This window comes from Cottoperca gobio, chromosome 9 (genome assembly GCF_900634415.1).
Source record: "Cottoperca gobio chromosome 9, fCotGob3.1, whole genome shotgun sequence".
Taxonomy (NCBI): Eukaryota; Metazoa; Chordata; class Actinopteri; order Perciformes; family Bovichtidae; genus Cottoperca; species Cottoperca gobio.
In genome coordinates this window covers 21124146-21144597 of record NC_041363.1, presented here as the reverse complement: position 1 = coordinate 21144597, position 20452 = coordinate 21124146, and the positions used below count along the sequence as shown (strand labels likewise).

General features: G+C 39.7%; 1 protein-coding gene across 1 annotated transcript in view; it reads right to left on the bottom strand.

Moving 5' to 3' along the window:
• Nucleotides 1–3620: 3620 nt before the first annotated feature.
• Nucleotides 3621–20452, bottom strand: part of LOC115013849 (coiled-coil domain-containing protein 60-like) — a 29678-nt gene continuing 12846 nt past the window's right edge. Inside the window, 8 exon segments of the mRNA XM_029440386.1 lie at nucleotides 3621–3785; nucleotides 5024–5213; nucleotides 5435–5581; nucleotides 5981–6106; nucleotides 8385–8448; nucleotides 12774–12981; nucleotides 16156–16243; nucleotides 17874–17978. Coding sequence (XP_029296246.1) covers nucleotides 3621–3785; nucleotides 5024–5213; nucleotides 5435–5581; nucleotides 5981–6106; nucleotides 8385–8448; nucleotides 12774–12981; nucleotides 16156–16243; nucleotides 17874–17978 — 1093 coding nt within the window.

Below are 20452 nucleotides of genomic sequence, written 5' to 3'. Positions count from 1 at the left end.
ACAGACATATGATATTTTCTCGCGGGCCGGATATAATAATATTAATAATAATAATAATAATAATACATTGTATTTGTAAAGCGCCTTTCAAAGCTAAAAGCAATCTCAAGGCGCTAAAATGCAGCAACAACAACAAAAACAACACCAACAACAACAGACATAAGAGGTTAAATAGGTCATAATTGCCTTGAGTTTGACACCTGTGCAGTAAACACTGAAATATGAGATAAATAACGTAAGCGTTTAGTTTATTTAATAAAAGAGCACGTGTTCATTGCAACACTGATACCGCTATTAGTACTCGGAGACGTGTTATTCTTAAAAAAATGCACGCATAAAGTTGCGTTCAAATTGATTAAATATATGGCTCTCAAGGAAATACATAAACAAATATTTGGCTTTTATGGCTCTCCCAGCCAAAAAGGTTCCCGACCCCTGCCCTAATCCCACACAAAAAGCACTGGATCCTACATTTACCATAATGCAACTTGATAGCATCTTTCATTACACCCTCGGTGACTGATAAATTAACAAGAGTGTATTGTGTAGGGTTTTTGTGAGTGTGTGTGAGTGTAGAGGAGCCAAAGGAGGAAGTGTTTTTTATTAAGAGTAAGAAGAAGAAAAAAATTAATATAAGAAAAAAGAGAAATAAAAATAAAAATAAATAGAAAAGTAGAATTTTTCTGGCTGGGGTTGCTAATGAAATGGTGGAATTCACTTTTTAATGTCGGAGCAATCAGCTGTATTTGTATCCATTTCGAGGCGAACACATCACAACATCATCACAGATGACCAAACGGTGAGACTTTAATATGTGACCTTAAAACTAATTTTTAACTACCTTTTAACTAATAACTTGTAATAATAACCCGTTCGTACTCAAAGGCCCTGTCACACATATCCGTATGGTGGGAACATATACGAAAAATAGCTCATAATCTGTCAGAGTCCAAATACGTCCAACTTGTCATCGGATCTGAAAAGTGAACATATAGAAATACGCATGTCTAACCTATTGATAGCGTATCACTTACTTATACAAAATGTATCAGACGAATACCCAACAAATGCATAACGTATACAAAAATATGGCATATACAAAATATCGGCAATACGCTGGTGTAGGTTGATATAAGGTAAGGTATAAGTAGTATTCGTTAAGAGCTTACTGTGTTACGCTGGGGTGCGTTGTTGAACGCTGAGGCCGTGAAAATGTTTTGAGCGTGTTCAAACTTTTCGGATGTACCCAACGTGTGCTTCATAAGTTATGCAGACATTACACATAAGTTCAGGTACGTTAGACATACGTGAATACTGAATACAGTACGTGACTACGTTAGAGGAACGTTAGATATAGGCTACGTCGACTGACTGTGAATCCTACAGCCAACTTATTGATAACGAGTGGATACCCTATTCCTACCCTATGTTAAACTTATGCCTGACGGAGGAGTAACTTATGTGTTTCTACAGTACAGTTTTGGGAGCTTATTGGGGTTTGAATATAGTATATAGGGTCCCTGTGAGTAGCTCATCCTCACTTCTTCACAGCACGTCTTGATGAATACATCAGCCCATCATCAGAGAGCATGGAGGATGCTGAGAAGCTGCGACAAGAGTACATTCTAGCCGTTCTCCAGCATCAGCATGACGTGAACCAAATGGCACTTTTCCAGCTCCGTTGTCCAGACGCTCTGATACGTTTTAAATAAGTAAGTGATACTCTATCAATGTTTGACATGCGTATAATAATTATGTTATACACAACACCGCTGTGGAAAAGTTGGACGTATTTGGACTCTGACACATTTTGAGCTACTTTTCATATACGGCGGCATGTTTCTGGCCCTGTCACACAGTTCCGTGTGTCTGGCGTGTTCGGCGTATCGTCTGCGTCCTTCGAACGATCACAACTTACCCTAAACTTATATCAACGTACACGAGCGTATTGCCGTATATTTTGTATACGCCGGCATTCGTTTCCGCCATCCGGATATGTGACAGGGCTTCAGTTCAGCTTCAAACCCTATTTTATTAGAATTACATATTTTACTTCTGTGCATAATTCTATCAGTTTAAATCCACAGAATTGAAGTTATATTTACTATTATTGGCACTTTTACTTGCCATCTCCCACATTGTTTGGTCTAGACTTTGTGGCCTGAGCTCTAAAACCTGAGTGAGAAGTTCAAATGAAAGAATGCTTGTTCCCACCTATGTTTTTCTTCTGCCGCCCCGCACCCCACTATCCCCCTGCCCAGGGCTAAGCGAGGGGCGTGAGTTGAGTTCAGCTCCCAGACTGTGTGGCATTCCTGAAATGAGTGCTAGCTGGCTGCTGCTTCTATTCCCGATCCCACCCCTCCTCTTCCAGGCAAGACACTTTCCCCTTTCACTCTATGCTGGGCCGCTGCCATTGCGCGCGCGCACACACACACACACACACACACACACACACACACACACACACACACACACACACACACACACACACACACACACACACACACACACACACACACACACACACAATCATAAATGGATAAGGAGGACTAGGAGTTACTAGAAGTCTTTTTCTAAACCAGTAGTTAAAATAACGCGTATTGCCAAAAGGCCAGTGTCTTTTAATCCTGCATGATATGCATCACATTTCAACATTATTTATTTTCTAGTCTAAAAAGGCATCTCATCCACTTTAGTTTCAAACACACAGTCACAAGACATGATTTCAGTCACACATTTCACCAAAAATGCTGATTGAGGCAATGAAAAGAGAGCTCATTATTCATATCTAGCAGGCTGAGTTGATACATGCTCATATACCAACACTTGTTCATCCACTATTCAGTTGGATTGTTCACGTTATCTGTGGCTTGCACTTCAGCAGAAAATGTATTTTAAATTGCGGCCTGTTATACTTTCATGTAAATGTCTGTTTTACGGCTCTCTACGGACAGCTAATACGGTTTGTGATTGTGATTCAACAGAGCCTCTTGCAGCACACTTGCTGGTCTAAACACTAAGTCAAGTAAGTTTTTCCATGAAAAATGTTCTTGCGTAAAGGAAGGGGTGGGGTTTTTACAATGAATTTCACATTTGGCAACATCTACAGTGGTTTGTCTAGAATGAATAAAAGAAGAAGTTTGTAGTTAGCATGAGTAACAATGAAAAGTGTCAGAAATACATACAGAAACGTAAACTTCATCACCCCAAAAAGCAAGTAAAGAGATGCACTGGGACATATAGTACAAACATACACACAAATATTTGCAAAATCGCTAAAGATTCTATCAAATGATGACATCTTGTGAGTTATCACTGGAGACATCCAAGAAGACATTTGGCTTCTCTTTGTAACCCCTGACTGTAGAAAGGTATGCACCAGTCCTACTTCCTGCTTTCCCTCTTCATGTGTGTGATTGTATCTCTGTGTTTATCACTACCTGTATGCATGTGTGACCATGTGCTTAATTACCAAGTGAACCAAGTTACCAAGTGAACAGGCTGAAATGCAAAATAACTGCTCTTACTTATCACCTTTACTTATCAATGTTTACTTGTAAAGCTAATTTTGGCTCTTTCAGCCTTGAGCTGACGTTGAATTTACAACCCAGGTGTGCCTGTTATCTATGTTTTGTCCATGCCTGTAGCCTTGCTCCGGGTCTTTATGAGTGTGAGTCATCTGGTGTTTGAGGGGCACTGTGGTTCTGTGGGGGCAGAGCGACCCTTGAACACAGCCAGGCGTCGTACTCCTCCCTGGGCATCTGGACCACATGCTCTGTGGCAATCTGACACAGGGATAGTTTAAATAGAGACAGACAGAAAGAGATGGATTGTACATGTATTTCTAAACCTCATACAGTCAAGAGTAAGAAATAAAACACATCTGAAATGTGACAACGGATGATCACAGAGCCATTGGCGTAAGAGATGCTGGACAAAAACTAGCTAAAAATAAAGAAAACTGTGTGTTGGCTTTGTAAAAAAAACACTTACAACCAAACTAAACGAAACTTTGGTGCCCCTTCACACAACTTTCCAGCCCCCCCCCCTTGTGTTCTCCTGCTGAGCCAGAAATGGAAACCTAACAAGTCCTCTGTGGTCTGTTGGATTCAGTTCTGAGCTTCAGAGAGGGACACTGCCACATACTGTCCTGAAAAGGAACACAGTGGGAAAGTGTCCAGTGCCAAACCCTCCCCACTGACCCTCACCACCTTTACTGTCGGATTTATCGGGCGGCTTCCTGTCATTACACCTTCAGCTATGTGCTCCGGAATCTGGGAAGGATCTAATTGCCCCTTTATTTTGTAGGGGCGTGTTCAGAGGGTTTGGAGTCTGTTCGTTTTTGGGAGTGGGGTTCGTCCCAAATCCATGGTTTGGTGGAAGTTGAAGTTTGGGGGACGTTTCATAAAATCAGAACTCTGTAATTTGACATCATTAGAAAATATTTATTCTGGGACAAACAAGATCATTTTTAATCTGCTACTCAATTGCAATAAGAATATGGCATCAAACTTTTTGTACAATTGCCTCCATTCAGATTTGCCCAGATTGCAGTTGTTGACTATTTCAGCTGCTCTGAGAATTTGAATCTTGTACTGCCAACTACAAAACCCTACTTTTCCCAAACTCAACACAATATTTGCATTTAGTTCAGGCAGTGTTGTGTTGCCTGTTCCGAGCATTTATTGGCCAACTCATTTTTACTAAATGACACGGCGCAGCATGATGATGGTCAAACTGTTTGATGATTTTGTGATTTCATACCTAATATATTTATTTATTTTACAATTCTTTATCGTCATACATTACGTCTTCTGTATACGTTTCTATGAGATCTTTGCTCAAGCTTTGACTTCATTATTTTTATACTAAAACCCTTCTGTTCGCTTATTATTTAATTTCTCAGTGTAAGCTGTGGGAGAGAAATCATCATTGGTCACAGCAATTTCGTGATGACTGTTAAAAAGCGTGCCTGTTTCCTGTGCTCTTTGCGAAACATGGTGTGAGGAGATGTTGCGTGTACCTGGATGGCCACACACAGCTCAGGCAGACAGAGCTCCCATGGCTCCAGACCCCCCAGCACCCTCAGGAAGACCTGAGGTCGAACCCTGAGGCTCTGCTGCTCTGCGAAACAACTCAGCTTCTCCAGCACCCGGCTCACCGCTTGCTCCCTGCACACCTCCTTAGGCAGGCTGCTCAGCAGAGAGGACAGCCTGGCAGAAAATGACAGAATAAACCAGAGATCTGATAACATCATGCTATAACACATACAAATATAGTGTTTATTAGATCTATTTGGCACATTATTAACACTTAAGTACACAGCATGTGCATGCAGTTACACAGATACAAATGTGACCCCAGCCCCAGTGAACCTCTCATCACCCCCGACTCCACATTCCACTCTAGATAATGTCTTCAGCAGACTGCATACCACATGTTGTTGCTGTGCTTGTTTATATTGTTGCCATTTGGAGCCTCTGTGTCTTGGGACACGGCGGTCACATGATGAGGAAGGCCATGGGATTCGGTCACGTGACACAGGGCTCGATACCTCCGGAGGCCGCTGTTTAACCTCTCCCTGGATGGGAGAAGAAAACCGAATTCCAAGAAAGGAAAAAGGAACCTGCAAAAGCTCACATTATCTTCCACTCAGCTTTATGCTGCACGGGCACCCTGCCTGTATTTGACCTAGATTTAAATATGTATTAAGCACATGGACTGATATCATAGAACAATTGTTACTTGAGCAGTACCAGTCTGAGGGATGCAAAGCAGAGGCTCAGGGAGTAAGCGAGTTAAAGTCTGAGCATTATAAAACACGTTAAGATCACTATTCATCCAGTGAAGTTTACATTTTTGGTGAATTGAATGATTTAGTAAAGCAGCTGCATCTGAAACATGCCCCATTCACGTCATCATCACGCTGAAAAAAACAATAAGTATTATTAAGTTTGTTGGGGTTGGATGTTTGCCGGACCTGGCTTTGAGCTCCAGGACGTCGGCGTAGCTCTGAGATATCTCCTCCACCCTTTCCTCAAAGGCAGTTTTTAGCTGCTGTAGCTTGGTGGCTTTGTCGTTGATGAGATGGCTGATGGCGGGACAGCTGGAAACACGGAGACAGATAATAATTAGTGTTGTGTTCATTGATTTATAACAGTGATTAAGTTTTATAGTGTCTTTGTGCCAGCTTTTGACACACGTTCACATGCACACACAGCCCCCAAGGTGTAAAAAGGGTCACAGAGGGGTGCAGCTGCGCCGCTGGTGCAGAAGAAGTGCATGCCGCGCTGGCTGACTTCTGATCCCTTCCCCGGGAGAAATGTTCCCCTGACTTTAAAAAACCTTTTGCTGAAGTGGACTGCAGTGAATCACAGTGTCTAACGCAACCCCCCATCTGTATGTATGTAGAAAGAATTGGACGTCCTGTCCTCATTTTTTGATCTTTATATATTGAACAGAACATTCAAACTTTGATAAAAACAGAATGCGATTGATGAATATCTTGCCAAACCATAAACTAGGTCACACGCTGTAGGTTAGTTAAGTAATTAAGGTTATTATTTTTGTCCTTCGCTGACTCATGGGAGCGGTTGCAGTTGCACCTTTTGGGCCACAAACTCTTTGTGATCCGGGAGCCGGTTTGGTCGGTTGTGTGATGGACTCGGGCGATGTCAAACTGTAAAAGAGGATAATTTCACAAGTAGGACTTGTTTAGTGAAAAGACTGTTAAAATAGGGATAGGTCACAAATGGTTAAAGTGTCCTTCCTATTGAAACAGAGATTGGATGCTACAGTAGCCTCAGGCCTGAGATATTTCTCTCAGGCACACAATAACCTCTGGTGCCCCACTTCCCCAAAACACCTTAAAAGACAATCTTAGTCCCATTGTATTAAATAAGACTTGTTAATGGGGCAATTTGTCGTTGGCTTTTATGTGAATTTGTGCCCCAAAATATTTGTCGGTGGATACATTTGTGGAGGCTTATTGTTGGATTTGTTGTGGTGTTTGTTATGACTGTTACGTGGCGTTATATTTTATGTACATTGGTACGTTCATTTGTCTGCGTTTATATTTGTTTGTAAGCCTTTGGCTGCACTAAGAAAAATGGAACACAACTGAAATGCAAATATACAGAACATCTAGTACAAACATTGTTACATTCTGCACATCAACCATTCAAAGTACAAGTGTTGTTGCAGAACTTGTTGGCACAAACTCATAAGTACTGAAAGAGAAAATAGTCATCTGGAGCATGTAATCAGTCATTGATTAAAGGTAATCATGTGATTACCTTTAACAGCCAGGGTAGAAGGCTCCAAAGAAATGTACCTGATAACATTTTACAACCTTTTGTTCCTTCCTCTGACACTTTACAACAGATTCCTGACATAGCCTTTCAGATCGCTGCTTTTAAAACTCTGAACCGGCCAGATGAGGAATGAAGAAGGGGATTTAAAAATAGGAACACCAATTAAAGGGCTGTCACCACAGAGCGAGTGAGAGGAGAACAAGTTGAGCTGCCTCTGTAGCTTTTCTTTTCCCTGCTCTTTACACAATCATACCAAGGTCAAAGGGATATTGGTGCTGGTCATGATGGCTTGGACTTTTGTCCTCTTTATGATTAGCTGCCGTTGATCAAGGAAATAAAGCTTTCAGCTACTGTTGAAATCACGGCGAGGGCCTAAATCATAAGGAACAACAGCTGTCAGGGGTTGAATTTAAGCATTTATGGCAGCAGGCTGGAAATGATACCTGGTTGTAATCTTTTATAACCATGTTTACTTTCCACCTGCTGAAATACAAGTCATGAGATGGAGGTTCTGCTATAAATGTAGATCCATGCCGGTTTAACAAGCGTTAATTCTGTCAGCGATTTTTGTCAAATGTTCTTGTTCATTTTTTATCCTGTTTTTATGCATTCAAGCTTTAGTTGAATAAAAGTCTGGGGATTTTAGTTTCATCTTAGTGAAAGAAAACCCTAACTAGTCTTCTCTTTAGTCTTGAGACGAAATTGAACATTTCAGTTAATCTAGTCCAGCCAAAACCAATCATTTGGTCATTTTAGTCAAATTTATATCATATAACATTTTATCTTCTCATTAGCTGATGAAAAACACAGGTTGAATGATTAAGAGTCCTCCTGACTGTGCTCATCAGGGTCAGTCCCCCCCCGGGCCCGTATGAGAGCAGTGAGAGGTAAAGAGGTGACACAAATAAAGAGACATTTTGGTAAAGCTTTTTATTTTCTAAACTACATTTTAGTCTTTTCCGTCAAGGATATAGCAACACTTCATTCTCTTCGTTGTCTCGTCTTAGTCATAGAATAAAAGGGCTTCGTCATAGTTTTTGTTAACTTAATGAACACCAAGTTGATATTTACCTGCTGGTTGAGCTTTGGCTTCCTTTCTTGACTTTCCAGTGGACATCTGACAGTGTGCGAAAGCCTAGCGATATATAAAAATAAAATAAAATTTACTTTCGTTACTTTTTTTCTGCTCCCAATCTGTAACTCTCTCAGCTCGTTTGTCATTTGAAGCAGGGGTCCTCAACCACCGGGCCGCGGACCAGTACCGGGCCGTGGATCATTTGGTGCTGGCTGCACAGAAAGAATAAGAAAATAATTTTGTGTTGGTAATATTTATTGTAAACATTTTATTTATATTAGTCTGAAGGGTATTTTATTTAAAAAAATGTTTTAAAAAGTGCATAATATAAAATAGAATAACTACATTTACATTATATATGTAATGATCAAATGATATGTTTTGCACTTTATTGTGTGTTTTGTTATGTCTGCCCGGTTGAGGACCTCTGATTTAAAGGCTGATTTAAAACAACAAATATTTTTTTATGTCTTGGAGTTGAAGGAAAGTAATGTTTCTGAGACAGAAGTGACGTCAAGTCAGGTTTATACACTATGATTCAGGAATACTACAGCGTGCCGCCCTGCCACAAAATGCAAGCCAATAATGTAGTTGTCAATGTGGAACAGCAACTGATGAGCTCTCAGGTCCCCTGGTGGACCGGCTGCTGTACCCATTACCCAAGGATCAATTCATAAATGGGTAAAGCAGTTTTTAGTTGTTCCTGCCCGGATTCTAACTTTTTTTTAAAACAGCCGTAAAACTTTTTTTCTCTGTTTTTATAGTATTTATAGTTTTATTTATTTATAGTATTTTATCCTTTGTAAGCGAATCATTTATGCAACTTCCTGTGTGCTTGTTATTAATGGCTAATACTTAACATTATATTTCATCTAAAGCGAATCGAGTATTCTCCCTGAGAATAACATTTTGTGAAGACTAAAGACAAATATAAGGGGTAACACGATGAGAATGAGAATAACATTTAAAAAAAGAAGCTTACTACTTACTTAAATATTAAGTACTTCTCACAATTCATGTTGAACAACAACTGTGACAAGGTGAAGTCGACATGCTTTGTTTTAAGGGAACACAAGCTCCTGGCTACATACAGTATGTGCCATGTAGGATAAGTTAAGAAAAGATAAACTTTATTGTCTAACACAAAGCAACATAAATTCTGCTTTGATAGAGCTCAACAGCAATCAAACAATGAACATTTAAAACACATTTAAAAGCACACACATACGTAAAATAGGACTAAAAGTGTTAAAGCTACAATTGTTACAGTGTTAACAGGTCAGGATAACAACTGTCCATTATACGTTTTCCTGCACCTTCACCAGCCGGTGTTTAATGTTTTACGAGTCTGATAAGGGTCCAATCATACGAGTAGAATATATGTAAGAGGTTGTAGAAATAAAAGTAGGTCTACTTGTGCAAAAGAACAGATCATATCTTGTGCAAGTATAACTGTGATGCATGTTTTTCCACTAAGTTACAATATGAAGACGAAATGTGTCATTGTCCATGCTGTGTTTTCATATATGATCTCATAGCCCCCCCTGGTGTTCACACACTGTTACTACACCTTGCAATTGAGAAGAATTGATCGTGTATGTAATCCCCTCTGAAGCAGCAGCTCGTAGTTTATACATAGAAGTCACACACGGTGATGACACTTTGTGAAGCTTCCCGAGAGTATAAAGCATTCATTAAAATGTTAAATACCGGCCTAAATGATTCAACTTCTCTATGAGCTGTGACAAAATTAATCACAGTGTGGCAAATCGAGGAGATGAGGCGCTTATAAAAAAAAATGTAAAGCGTGATTTCTCACGAGAAATAGCTATAAAAACCTGAAGCCCAAACTGTAATAGCTCATAACTTTTTGCAAATTGGCTGGGTTTTAGATTGAATAAATAGAGTTCTTATTTTAATTATCCCAAATGAATGCGGCGGATTAACTATCTGTACTGGTAAAAAAAACTACTGGGGGAGAAGCATTGCAATGCAAAGATAGACATCCTAATTATTCAAAGTTTTACAATTCCTCTTTTTCTTCAAAGAGTTTGAAAAACTGCTTATTCCCCCCCCTCCAAGTATAAAACTCCTCTTTCAAATTCATTTACCAGGCAAAACAATGTAGTGTGGGCAGAGCTGCACATCTCCAGTGGCCAATTTCTGGATTTGAGACATAACTCTGGGGATAAGCCTGAACAGCAGTTAATTGCTTTAAACCAATGGCGCTGAATTAATCCTTTGATTTTTGGACTCCTTTTATGATTAGAGCAAGAGCGCAGGAGGGAGGGGGGGGAGAGAATAATGTGAGAAAGAGAGAGTAATGTAGACGAAAAAGAAGAAACAACAACCTGACAATGGCTCAGGCTAGCTGACATCGGGAGGTGAAACCCGTAATCTACAGGAGGCGGGGGCGGTGGGGGAGATCAGATGACTAATTATTCTCTGCTCTGAAGTCTGGAGCAGTGCACTCTGGGAACCAGCGCAGGGCATAGGAGGGCTGAGCCCGGGCAGAAAGGCTCTGATCACCCAGTGAGAAGTGTTCTGAACGGACCCAGCTCTTATTTTGGTTTCCATTTCAGACTCAGCAGGTGGTGATTGCATGCGTGTGTGTGTGTGTGTGTGTGTGTGTGTGTGTGTGTGTGTGTGTGTGTGTGTGTGTGTGTTCCTGAGGTTGGACAGGGAATTCAAGTGCCATCATGTTTCTTTTCTTTTCTGTAGAGCCGTCTCTATCTCTATCTTTTTAAGGTTTTGTGATCATGATAGTTTTTTTTTATCAAAACGCTGTTTCTATGACAACGGAGCTTAGTTTCCTGTCAGCGTGCGTGTTCATGACACTTCGTTCTGTGAACAAATGTTCCCATCTTCACAGTTAAGAGTGTTTTCGTGAAGAGAGATTGTTTTGTTTTTCTAGGTCCAGTTTAGATCGACTGGCTGCAGTCGGTTGACTTCAGGTTCATTTTGCCTTCAAAAAGAAGTTGTGTTGTATTTTTGAGAAATAGAGAAATCAAGAAGTAGTTCAGGATATAAATAAGTTATAAGATATATAAATACAAGTCAAGATCAGAATAAGAATCAGGGATGCTCGAAGGAGGATTTAGGTTTTTAGAGGCGAGGGAGTCGGTTACTCTTAGGATTCTGGGAATGAATATAGTTCTTATTAGCACATAAAGACAAACATTGGTATGATTGTGCATGTGTGTGTCTTTCGCACATGTCTCAGCAGAGTGACAGCGCTGGTGGGAAATGGACAGGATCTATTCCGTCAACGTGAGGGAGACGAGTGAATGCGACAGCAGAACTGGAAACTAACATTGTATTTCTGTTGCTCTTGTCTGAAGTGTCCTCAATCCCAACATGTGCTAAGAGAGTCGTTTGCTTTATCGAACTTGCCTGTGCTGTTCATTGGACATCACAGTAGTATTAGAATTGTAACATACATTTATGCAGGTGCACTGGTCACCTGTTTGTTATACTACAACGCTTATTTAGGAAAATGTCGCTTTTTAAAGATCTACTAAAGAAAGTGTAGTGGCACCAATGTGACAGTTACTGTTTATTGAGGCCGTGTGTTGACTCTGCTGCTGTGCATCAAGCAGGGAGGGAGCGGGACCATGAAGGCACTTAGGAATAAGCTTGAAGTTGGAATGGGTTATGAAGCTTTCAAAGCTGAACATATTGTGTTTTTCCAAGATGTTTTACCTGCTTTTAAATGTTTTATCGTCTGGTTGTTACGGAAGCCCTGAAAGGTGAGCCAGAAGGTTTTTCTTCCGGTGATCCTTTTTCTAAACTGTGTAACGGTGTAAACTGCTTTGTTTTCATGTGTTTATGACTTCGTTTTTTGCCAAGATTATCTTTCTATGTTACATAATTTCTTTTTTTTCATCTTCAGTTTTGCCAGGATCATTTTTCTAAGTTTTTCATAAAAGAAGTTTTGGCATGTGAAACATTTTTCAAAGTGTTTGTTTCTGTAAAACTAATATATCTTCTATTTAGAACATGTACTAGTGGTGAGTATTACAACTCAAATAAAAAAATCACCTGCCAAAACGCTTTTTTCTACCTCTTTCACAGATGAAGAAATGATTATTCTGGAAAATATTTTTCTTTCACTTGTTCTTAAGTCACAGACAAAAGAAAAACTATTTAGATCAGACACAGAAAATCGATTACCACAAAAAGAATTCTCATTTTCCTTTCAGGGCTTCCGTAGTTTATACACTGATATGACAGGTTTTATAGTATTATAAGTATGAATGCAAGTAAAGCTGGGTTGTGCTGAATGGCAGATACTTTCTGATGAGTCTGAAGCAGCTGAGATTTGATTTGACTTTTTTGCTGATATTACTTTTGTAAAGCTTAAACTTCCAATTTAGGCAACTTACACTCTGAGGGAGGCCGGTGTGTCTCCTGTGCTGCTCCTGGAGACTCCGTGTCCTCCTCAGCACCCGGCACCAGAGAGGACACACTACTGCTGCCCACAGTGGTGGAGGTGAGGGCCGAGAGGGAAGACACACTCATGAAGGAAGACTTCCTGTGGGTGTGGAGGCGAGCAGAGGAGCTGCGAGGGCGCCTGGAATGAGATCTCTGAGGCTTTAAAAAGGGGAAAAGGAGATAAAGGTTTGTTATAACCTAACAACGCAGGGACGACCAACCATTGTTTGTTGTGCTCACAACAGACTTTCAACCCATAGAGGTCAGTACAACAAAACCTTTCTGCCATACAACAGTGGAGTAGCTCTTGTAGAGTTTCCCTTCAAGCTTAACAGCTAATCTTCAGCTTTGTCCTGATCGTAATTTAAAAGAGAACTGTACCGTTGAATATTATGATAGAGAATTTTATGTTATGTTAGATTGAATTAATATGTGCTGTGTTTTTTTGCCTTAAGTTTTTTCTTTACCTGAAGGTGTGACAGGTGCGTCGAAGGGGAAGTGCAATCTTCTTATATTATACATGATATGGATGTCTCTGTATAAACTCACTGATGGCTGGGCAGGTATGCTATTCATTTATGCAACTGTACATCTGACCTGAGACTACTTAATGCGTATGGCAGTAGAAAATATTAAATGCATGATGACATTGAAAATGTTCTTTGAATTTCTTTTGTTTTGTTTCTTCCTTTCTTTGCAGATATGTTTGACAATATTGTAAGATTAATTTTTCACTTGATCTTCTCTATTTTTGGATGATTCTTTCTTTACCTTTGGAGAGTTCTCAGGTTACATGAAGGTTATTTAATATTTATTCGCATCCTTATATTGTATTTTATAATAATAATAATACATTTAATTTGGAGGCGCCTTTCAAGTCACCCAAGGACACCTTACAAATACAGGAGATAAAAACAGCAAAAACAATGAGATGAGAACATTTTGATGTTATTTTGACTGCTGACGTACATCATTTGAATAAATTCAAGCTGATCATTGTTGATTGAGGTAGCTCCTATGTGTGTATATTTACATATGGAAGAGTCATGCTGCTTCCCATATACCCGATGAAGGTCGCACAGACCCAAACGTTGTGTTAGTAGATAATCCAGCAGAAAGCGTAGAGTGAGCAGGAGTTTTTCTCATTGTCACCTATTGATGCATCTGTCAACAGAGTCTATAATTGCCTCTTTTCTCCGTGTGGAACTGTTGAATGTCAGCACATAATGGAGGCTCTTGGTATCCGTTCTGAGGGGCTGACCGACAACCTGACGGTAACTAATGATGGGTTAGATCTTTGAATGTTTTGTTTTCGCACCAATCTCTATTTTGTGTAATGTCTGGCCATCTGTGTTTGGTTGGTTCTTCATGAGAAAGAATAAAGCCGACCGACAACGTTCCTATGATAGCAGAATTTCTTTTAAGTGAGAATCCGTTTTCCTTAAATCCTGAAGCTATATCTTCCATTTATATCAGCTCCTTGTGGAGACATCTGATCCTCATATGTGCAGAAATATGCAAACACAGACATGCACACACAGACAAGCTGAAAGGCGGTTTCTTGGCACACACCCATAGGTAGACCCATCTCTTGACTGAGGATGACATTTGAGAAACAGAAAGAAGCCAGACATGTCTCTCTCCCCCTCCCCCCCTCTCCCTTATGCCCTTCCCTCTCTCCCGCCTGTCTGTCAGAGAAGACCCGGGCCGTAAGTGTGTGTGACGCTTCCATCAGCCTAATTATCAGGGTGGAAGGAAGCACAACACTTCAGCAACAGCTCTCCAAATGTCCTCTACTGCCACACACTGCCATCCCTTAAGAACTGTGTGTGTGTGTGTGTGTGTGTGTGTATGAAGATGCTTTTTGCTTATTGAGTAAATCAGTGAGCGTAAGCATGCATGTTGGACTGTTTAATTAAGTGTGCCTGTGCATCATGATTTAAAGTTTAGTCTATTACATGTAGTGCTCGAGTATTAGTGAGTACACCTGACCCTTTTCCTGTGTGTGTGTGTGTGTGTGTGTGTGTGTGTGTGTGTGTGTGTCACAGTGCAGGATTTCTCTCTATCTGCTGAGCGTGGCAGGTAGAGGACTTTGAAAGATAAGTTCTTGACAAACTCCAACCTTCTGCTGAGTTCAGAGTTTGTCCGGAACGACGAGGAAAATAAATACTTTTGACCATCCTCAATCGTCAAAAGTATGTTTTCTATAACTATTGGTATTAATTTGCTGCTAGCTCATGGCTGTGAGCAGGCCAGTGAAGCTCTTCCCAATGGGAAACATTTCTTTATGGCCCTCAATTTGTCATGTTGAGACAAAAGGGCCTTCCCCAAACTGTTGCCACAAAGTGGGAGACACACTATTGTTTAATATATATATGCTGGAGCATGATGATTTTTCTTTAAGGATAATTCTGGCACGCTTATAAATCCCATGAAAAGACTGTAAGGAAAAGTGCGTTACTCCCTCTTTCAATACTCTCTAAATTCCCTTCCCCGTCTGTGGCACTCAAAACCTAATGGGTCACAAATATAAACTTCTCTTTTTACAAAAAGGATTAACATTTATCTATCAGGAGTAAATAGTGTATTTGTTGGGAACTATTTTTAGCCGCAGATTTGGTGGTCTAGTGAGTATTTCCAGCAGCAGGACAGTGTGTGTGTTAGTAAGTGCACAGAAGTATTCTGACAGGGGTGTCCACACTGGGGAAGGTTTTAAGGGCAGAAACTAAATATATAAACCAATTATATAATGAAATGCTTAAATAAATGAGATTTAATGCTTAATTGTCGCCATAAATAAATCACAAATTAAATGAGACATTAAATATTAAATGTTTATTTGTGTATTTTCTTATTCATTTATATATATAAATGTACACATTTGTATATTTATTTATTCATTGGTATACACATTAATTAATTCACACATTTATTCATATATTTCTAATTATCTTTATTTATATATACTTTCATTTATAGAATGTAACTTGCTGCACCAAAATAAAAAAGTCTCAACTTCATCCATCAAAAGTCAGGGGTCGGGCTAAAGCCTCGGATTAGTGAATATACAGTATCTTATAAATGAATATAGGAATCAATGATTAAATAACATACAAATGCTCAAAAAATGTAAAAACATATAACGAATAAAAAAATTAAGCATTAAATTACATAATCATTTATTTATTTAAGCACTTAATAATTAATTAGTTATGTATTCATATTTTTTAGTTTTGTCCCTTCCCATATTGGCTTAAACAATTAAAATGTAAAAAGAATGAGACATTAAAAATAAATAATAAAAAAAAAAGAGTAAATAAGAGTGGGGGATACCTTGGCTGAAACAAACTGCTCCCATTTGTTCTCAACGGCTCTTTCTTTTTTCAGTGTCTTAATCGTGGTCCTGCCTCGACCAGGGTCTCTGCGAATGGAAAATAATTGCCGCTGTTGTGATACATTCATCACTCCGCTGACCTTCTGCGACTCACCACTAGTTGAAACCAGCCTTCGAGGCAGAGACAGCTCGAGAGTCGCTTGGGCCATTATCAAAATCATAATTCATCTTATCCTAAAAACGGTAGTGTTTTAGATTGATGCCCAACATCAGAGCTGCCCGCCTGGTGGAAAGCCCAGCAGTGTCCTAACCTTGTGATAATGTTTCATTTCATCCTCTCTTGTCTTCCTGTACAGTAATACCTCAGCTGTATCATTTGGCCCATAAAGCTTAAGACTTTCTGGGAAATTGGATTTGAAGCTGAGTGAAGGCCCTGGAGGCTGTAACATGATGACGTTTGGGTACAAAAAATGATCTTTGTAGCTCTTTCCTCCCTTTCCTTCCGTTTTTCCTTTTCTTTCTCATTTTTCTATCAATTATTCAAAGCTTATAGTGGTGTGCAATAATATTCCTGTACTACATTCTACAAGGAGCCATTGTGACTGAGCAGTCGCCCTTAAACTTTATGAATTAATCTATTCTCCCAGTCCGGGCCTCCTCTGACACTTTGAAGGAGACCATAAAGTTCATAATAGATAAAAATATAAATTAAATGTAAAGAGGAATTGCCTCATATGCAATGTAACAGCAATGGTGAGGGTTAAACATACGAGTTTAAACACCACACGGCTGCTGCTTCTGCACTGTTTTCTTCATTGCCTTACTCTCGACACCCTGTGGCAGGTCAATATCTCGGGAGCTGAAACCTGGAGGGTGGGTACAAAGATGGAAGAATGCAATCTCTTCGCTAAGCCTGGACCCCCTACGGAGATTTGGACTTTATATTTCATCCAGCACTGTCAGCTCGCGCCTGGCCTGCAGCTCCTGATCACCACCGCCCTTCATCACTGGCTCTCTACAGTACAGACGCAACATCTCTTCAGGTGGCTCACTTAAAAACGGCACAGATTTGACAGAAGTTACTCATCGGTCAGCGTGCAGAGGTCAGCGCCGTAATGAGCCGATCGCTGATGGATGTGTCACTCATGCTGCTGTGTTTTAGCCTCTGCACACGGGCGTCAGGCAGTGGAACCACTCTTTAATAGTAAATGACACTTAATGTATTATGTATGGAGCCTGCTCATAGTATTGAAGACAGCCCTGACATAACTCACTTTTATGTCTCCTTGCTCACAGTGAATGTACTGTTATCCTGTCAAAAATGAACACATTCTGAATTACTTGAAGGATTATTAATCCATTAATTCATAAGCATATAAATTACACAGGTAATACAAATACCCACTACATATAAAAAAAAAAATGATTATAAAAAACTATTCAGATGTACCGTTGTGGCCTTCAGTACCACAAAATCATGATTTATAAACAGTTTCACAGCAGGTGAGAGCATTCTCCACCAGAGTTGATGCAAAGAAAGTTACATTTTATTGGAGTTTATGAGAGGACAGGAGCGTGAGTTGATAAGGTGGATTTCAGGATAGGATCTTGCCTTCGGCAGCATTAAAAATAAACTTCTTGATCATACATTTGCTTTAACTGACCACTGGTAAGTTGTGTGTGGGTGGTGAGAACATTCAACCCCAGAATAACTTACTTTGGGTCCCAGCAGGCAGTGAGCGGGCCGACTCTGCCGGAGTGATCCAGAGTCAAGGCCTCCAGCAGCCAATTCAGACAGCAGAGCTGGCGGTAGATGACCTTCCTGCAACAGCACACAAAGACACGAACGTCAACATCTGTCGGAGGTTTGTTTGTCCAAAAGAGGCAATCAATATGTTTTATTTATCAGGATCATTCCAGAAGATACAGAAAGCAAAAAACACGTTCTTTATGACATATAGAACTTAGGTTCAGCTGGGGAGAAAACAAAAAAACATACATGTATCCTAAACAGAGAGACAGAGAGAGAGAGACAGAGACAGAGAGAGAGAAAGTGTGTATGAGAGAGATAGACAAAGAAAGTGTGTGAAAGACAGACACACAGAGACAGAAAGTGTGTGTGAGAGAGAGAGAGAGAGAGAGAGAGAGAGAGAGAGAGAGAGAGAGAGAGACACAGAAAGTGTGTGAGAAAGAGAGAGACAGAGAGAGACAGAGAGAGAGAGAGAGAGGTGATATGCAACAAAGGTCAGCCACCAGGGCGCACTCTGAGTAACTTTGACTACACTTTAACTCCACTCAATAAACTGACTTTAAGGGGTCAAAGTTCAACGTGTAGAATGTGAATTATTAAGCCCCATAGCCAATATATAAGTTTTTTTTATATGCAAGTTTTTAGTGAATGTATTACTACATATTCCCCAGTGGGACACATGATGCACGCATGTGGTTTAGATCACAATTACAACACACAAGCACAAGGACACGTGACAGCCACGTTTGCTGGTGAGGAACAGAGCTTTGTGTTGTTGCAGTTGAAGCAGCAGATGAGTTTCTTATCTTTTTTGTGGTCAGAGCAACTCGCAGGCAAAACTATGCAAATGGTTTAAAAACTGTGACACTTTTCTGATTTGTTTTATAGAAACTGAAAAGAGCCTAGCTGATTGCTTTTGTCTACGGCTTCACATATAATATGTTATTTTCTGACTCACAGGCAATGCTCCACACTAACAGCATAGCAAATTCACTCCTGGGCTTAGAGCTTTGCTCAAGAGCACCTTAGTAGAAATTCTTGTTTTAAGGGAAGAGCATTTGAGATTACCATCTCATACAACATTTTAGAAAATTCTTTCTTTCTGATAACTTTGAAACTTTTGTACCAATGGGTTCAATGTCCTAGATTTGAATGCTGCACTGTGCAGCTCATTTAGGTTCAAGTGCATCAAGAATTCATATTAGGGCTTCATGATTCATAGCATTTTTTCAACAAGGACTAAAGGATACATATGATTTTATTGGATTTTGAGTTCAATAGCAGTATTCTGTACAATAAAAACAAATCTTTATTTTTTTCCAAGAACTCCGATTCACTATTTATTAATCAACATATAGACATATGATCTTTATTTTATATTTTATCTTTATTACATTTTTGTAACTTAATTGTTGGTTAGCCGTTTCAGTTTTTTATATGCTGGTAGTGTCTGACTGAAAATACATCTTCGATCTTGAATAAAACGACCCGATTTTGATTTCCCAAGTTTGCCACATGAAAAGGTAAATATCACTACATTAAGCAGTCGTCTAGTGTCCTCTGCAATGGCCTAAAATAGCCACTACAAAACCAATCGTACTGAACATCCTTCATTTCCAGTCAATTCTTATAATGTAGGTAGTGTAAGTGGATAGAAACATTGACACAAGAGACCCAACTCTTCAAAACAAGAGCTGCTGTAGTGGCAACAAATGCAAAACATACCATCCCTCTAAAAGCGTGTCACCTGCAGTCAAGCGGTGCAGTCCGTCAGCCTGACACATTCACACTTTGAGGTTTTATGACCACATCCATTTCCCATGATCTCTCCAAACACATCAAACACAATATGAATTCTGCCTCTTTTTTCTGCCTGCGCACAAATGCTGCAGTCCCGGGTTGCTCCGAGCTCTTTTCATTATCGACCAGGCCATTTGTCTGCCAGGCAGATAGTGTGCTAGATTAGGATCTGTCGAATGTCAGGTAACAGCCTTCCAACAGGGTTGTTATTTTTCCAGAGGTCTCGCCAGAAAACAAGGCTTTATTCTGGCAGTGGCAATAATGCAGTGTCAGAGGAAATGCATGATGAGTTGGAGGCGATGCATCATAAGCACAGGCTGTAGATGTGTGCCTGTGGAGCAGACAGATGTTAAACACAGAGGATTCCTGCGCCCCTGGAGACGGGTAAAATAAGTGTTTGGTGACAGAAGTGCAAACCCCTCGTGGTACAATAACCATCATTAATAAATGGTGAAGTTATACCATATGGTGACTTTAGTTAAGTCATTTTACTTACTTTGTTAGTAATGCTTAAATTATAGTTATTTTAACAGTTTATTGTTCCACACATTATAACATTTTCTAAACAATATTAAGCATTTGTTCATTATTACCAAATGATTTGTAAAACTTATAAAAATAATACCTGGATAGATGGACCAGATGTTTGCATCACTGTGATAATAATTGGTTTGAAAACCATATATATACTTTATGTGGATGGCTATTATAAAGATGATTATAATACCTTGGTAAATAGTTAATAC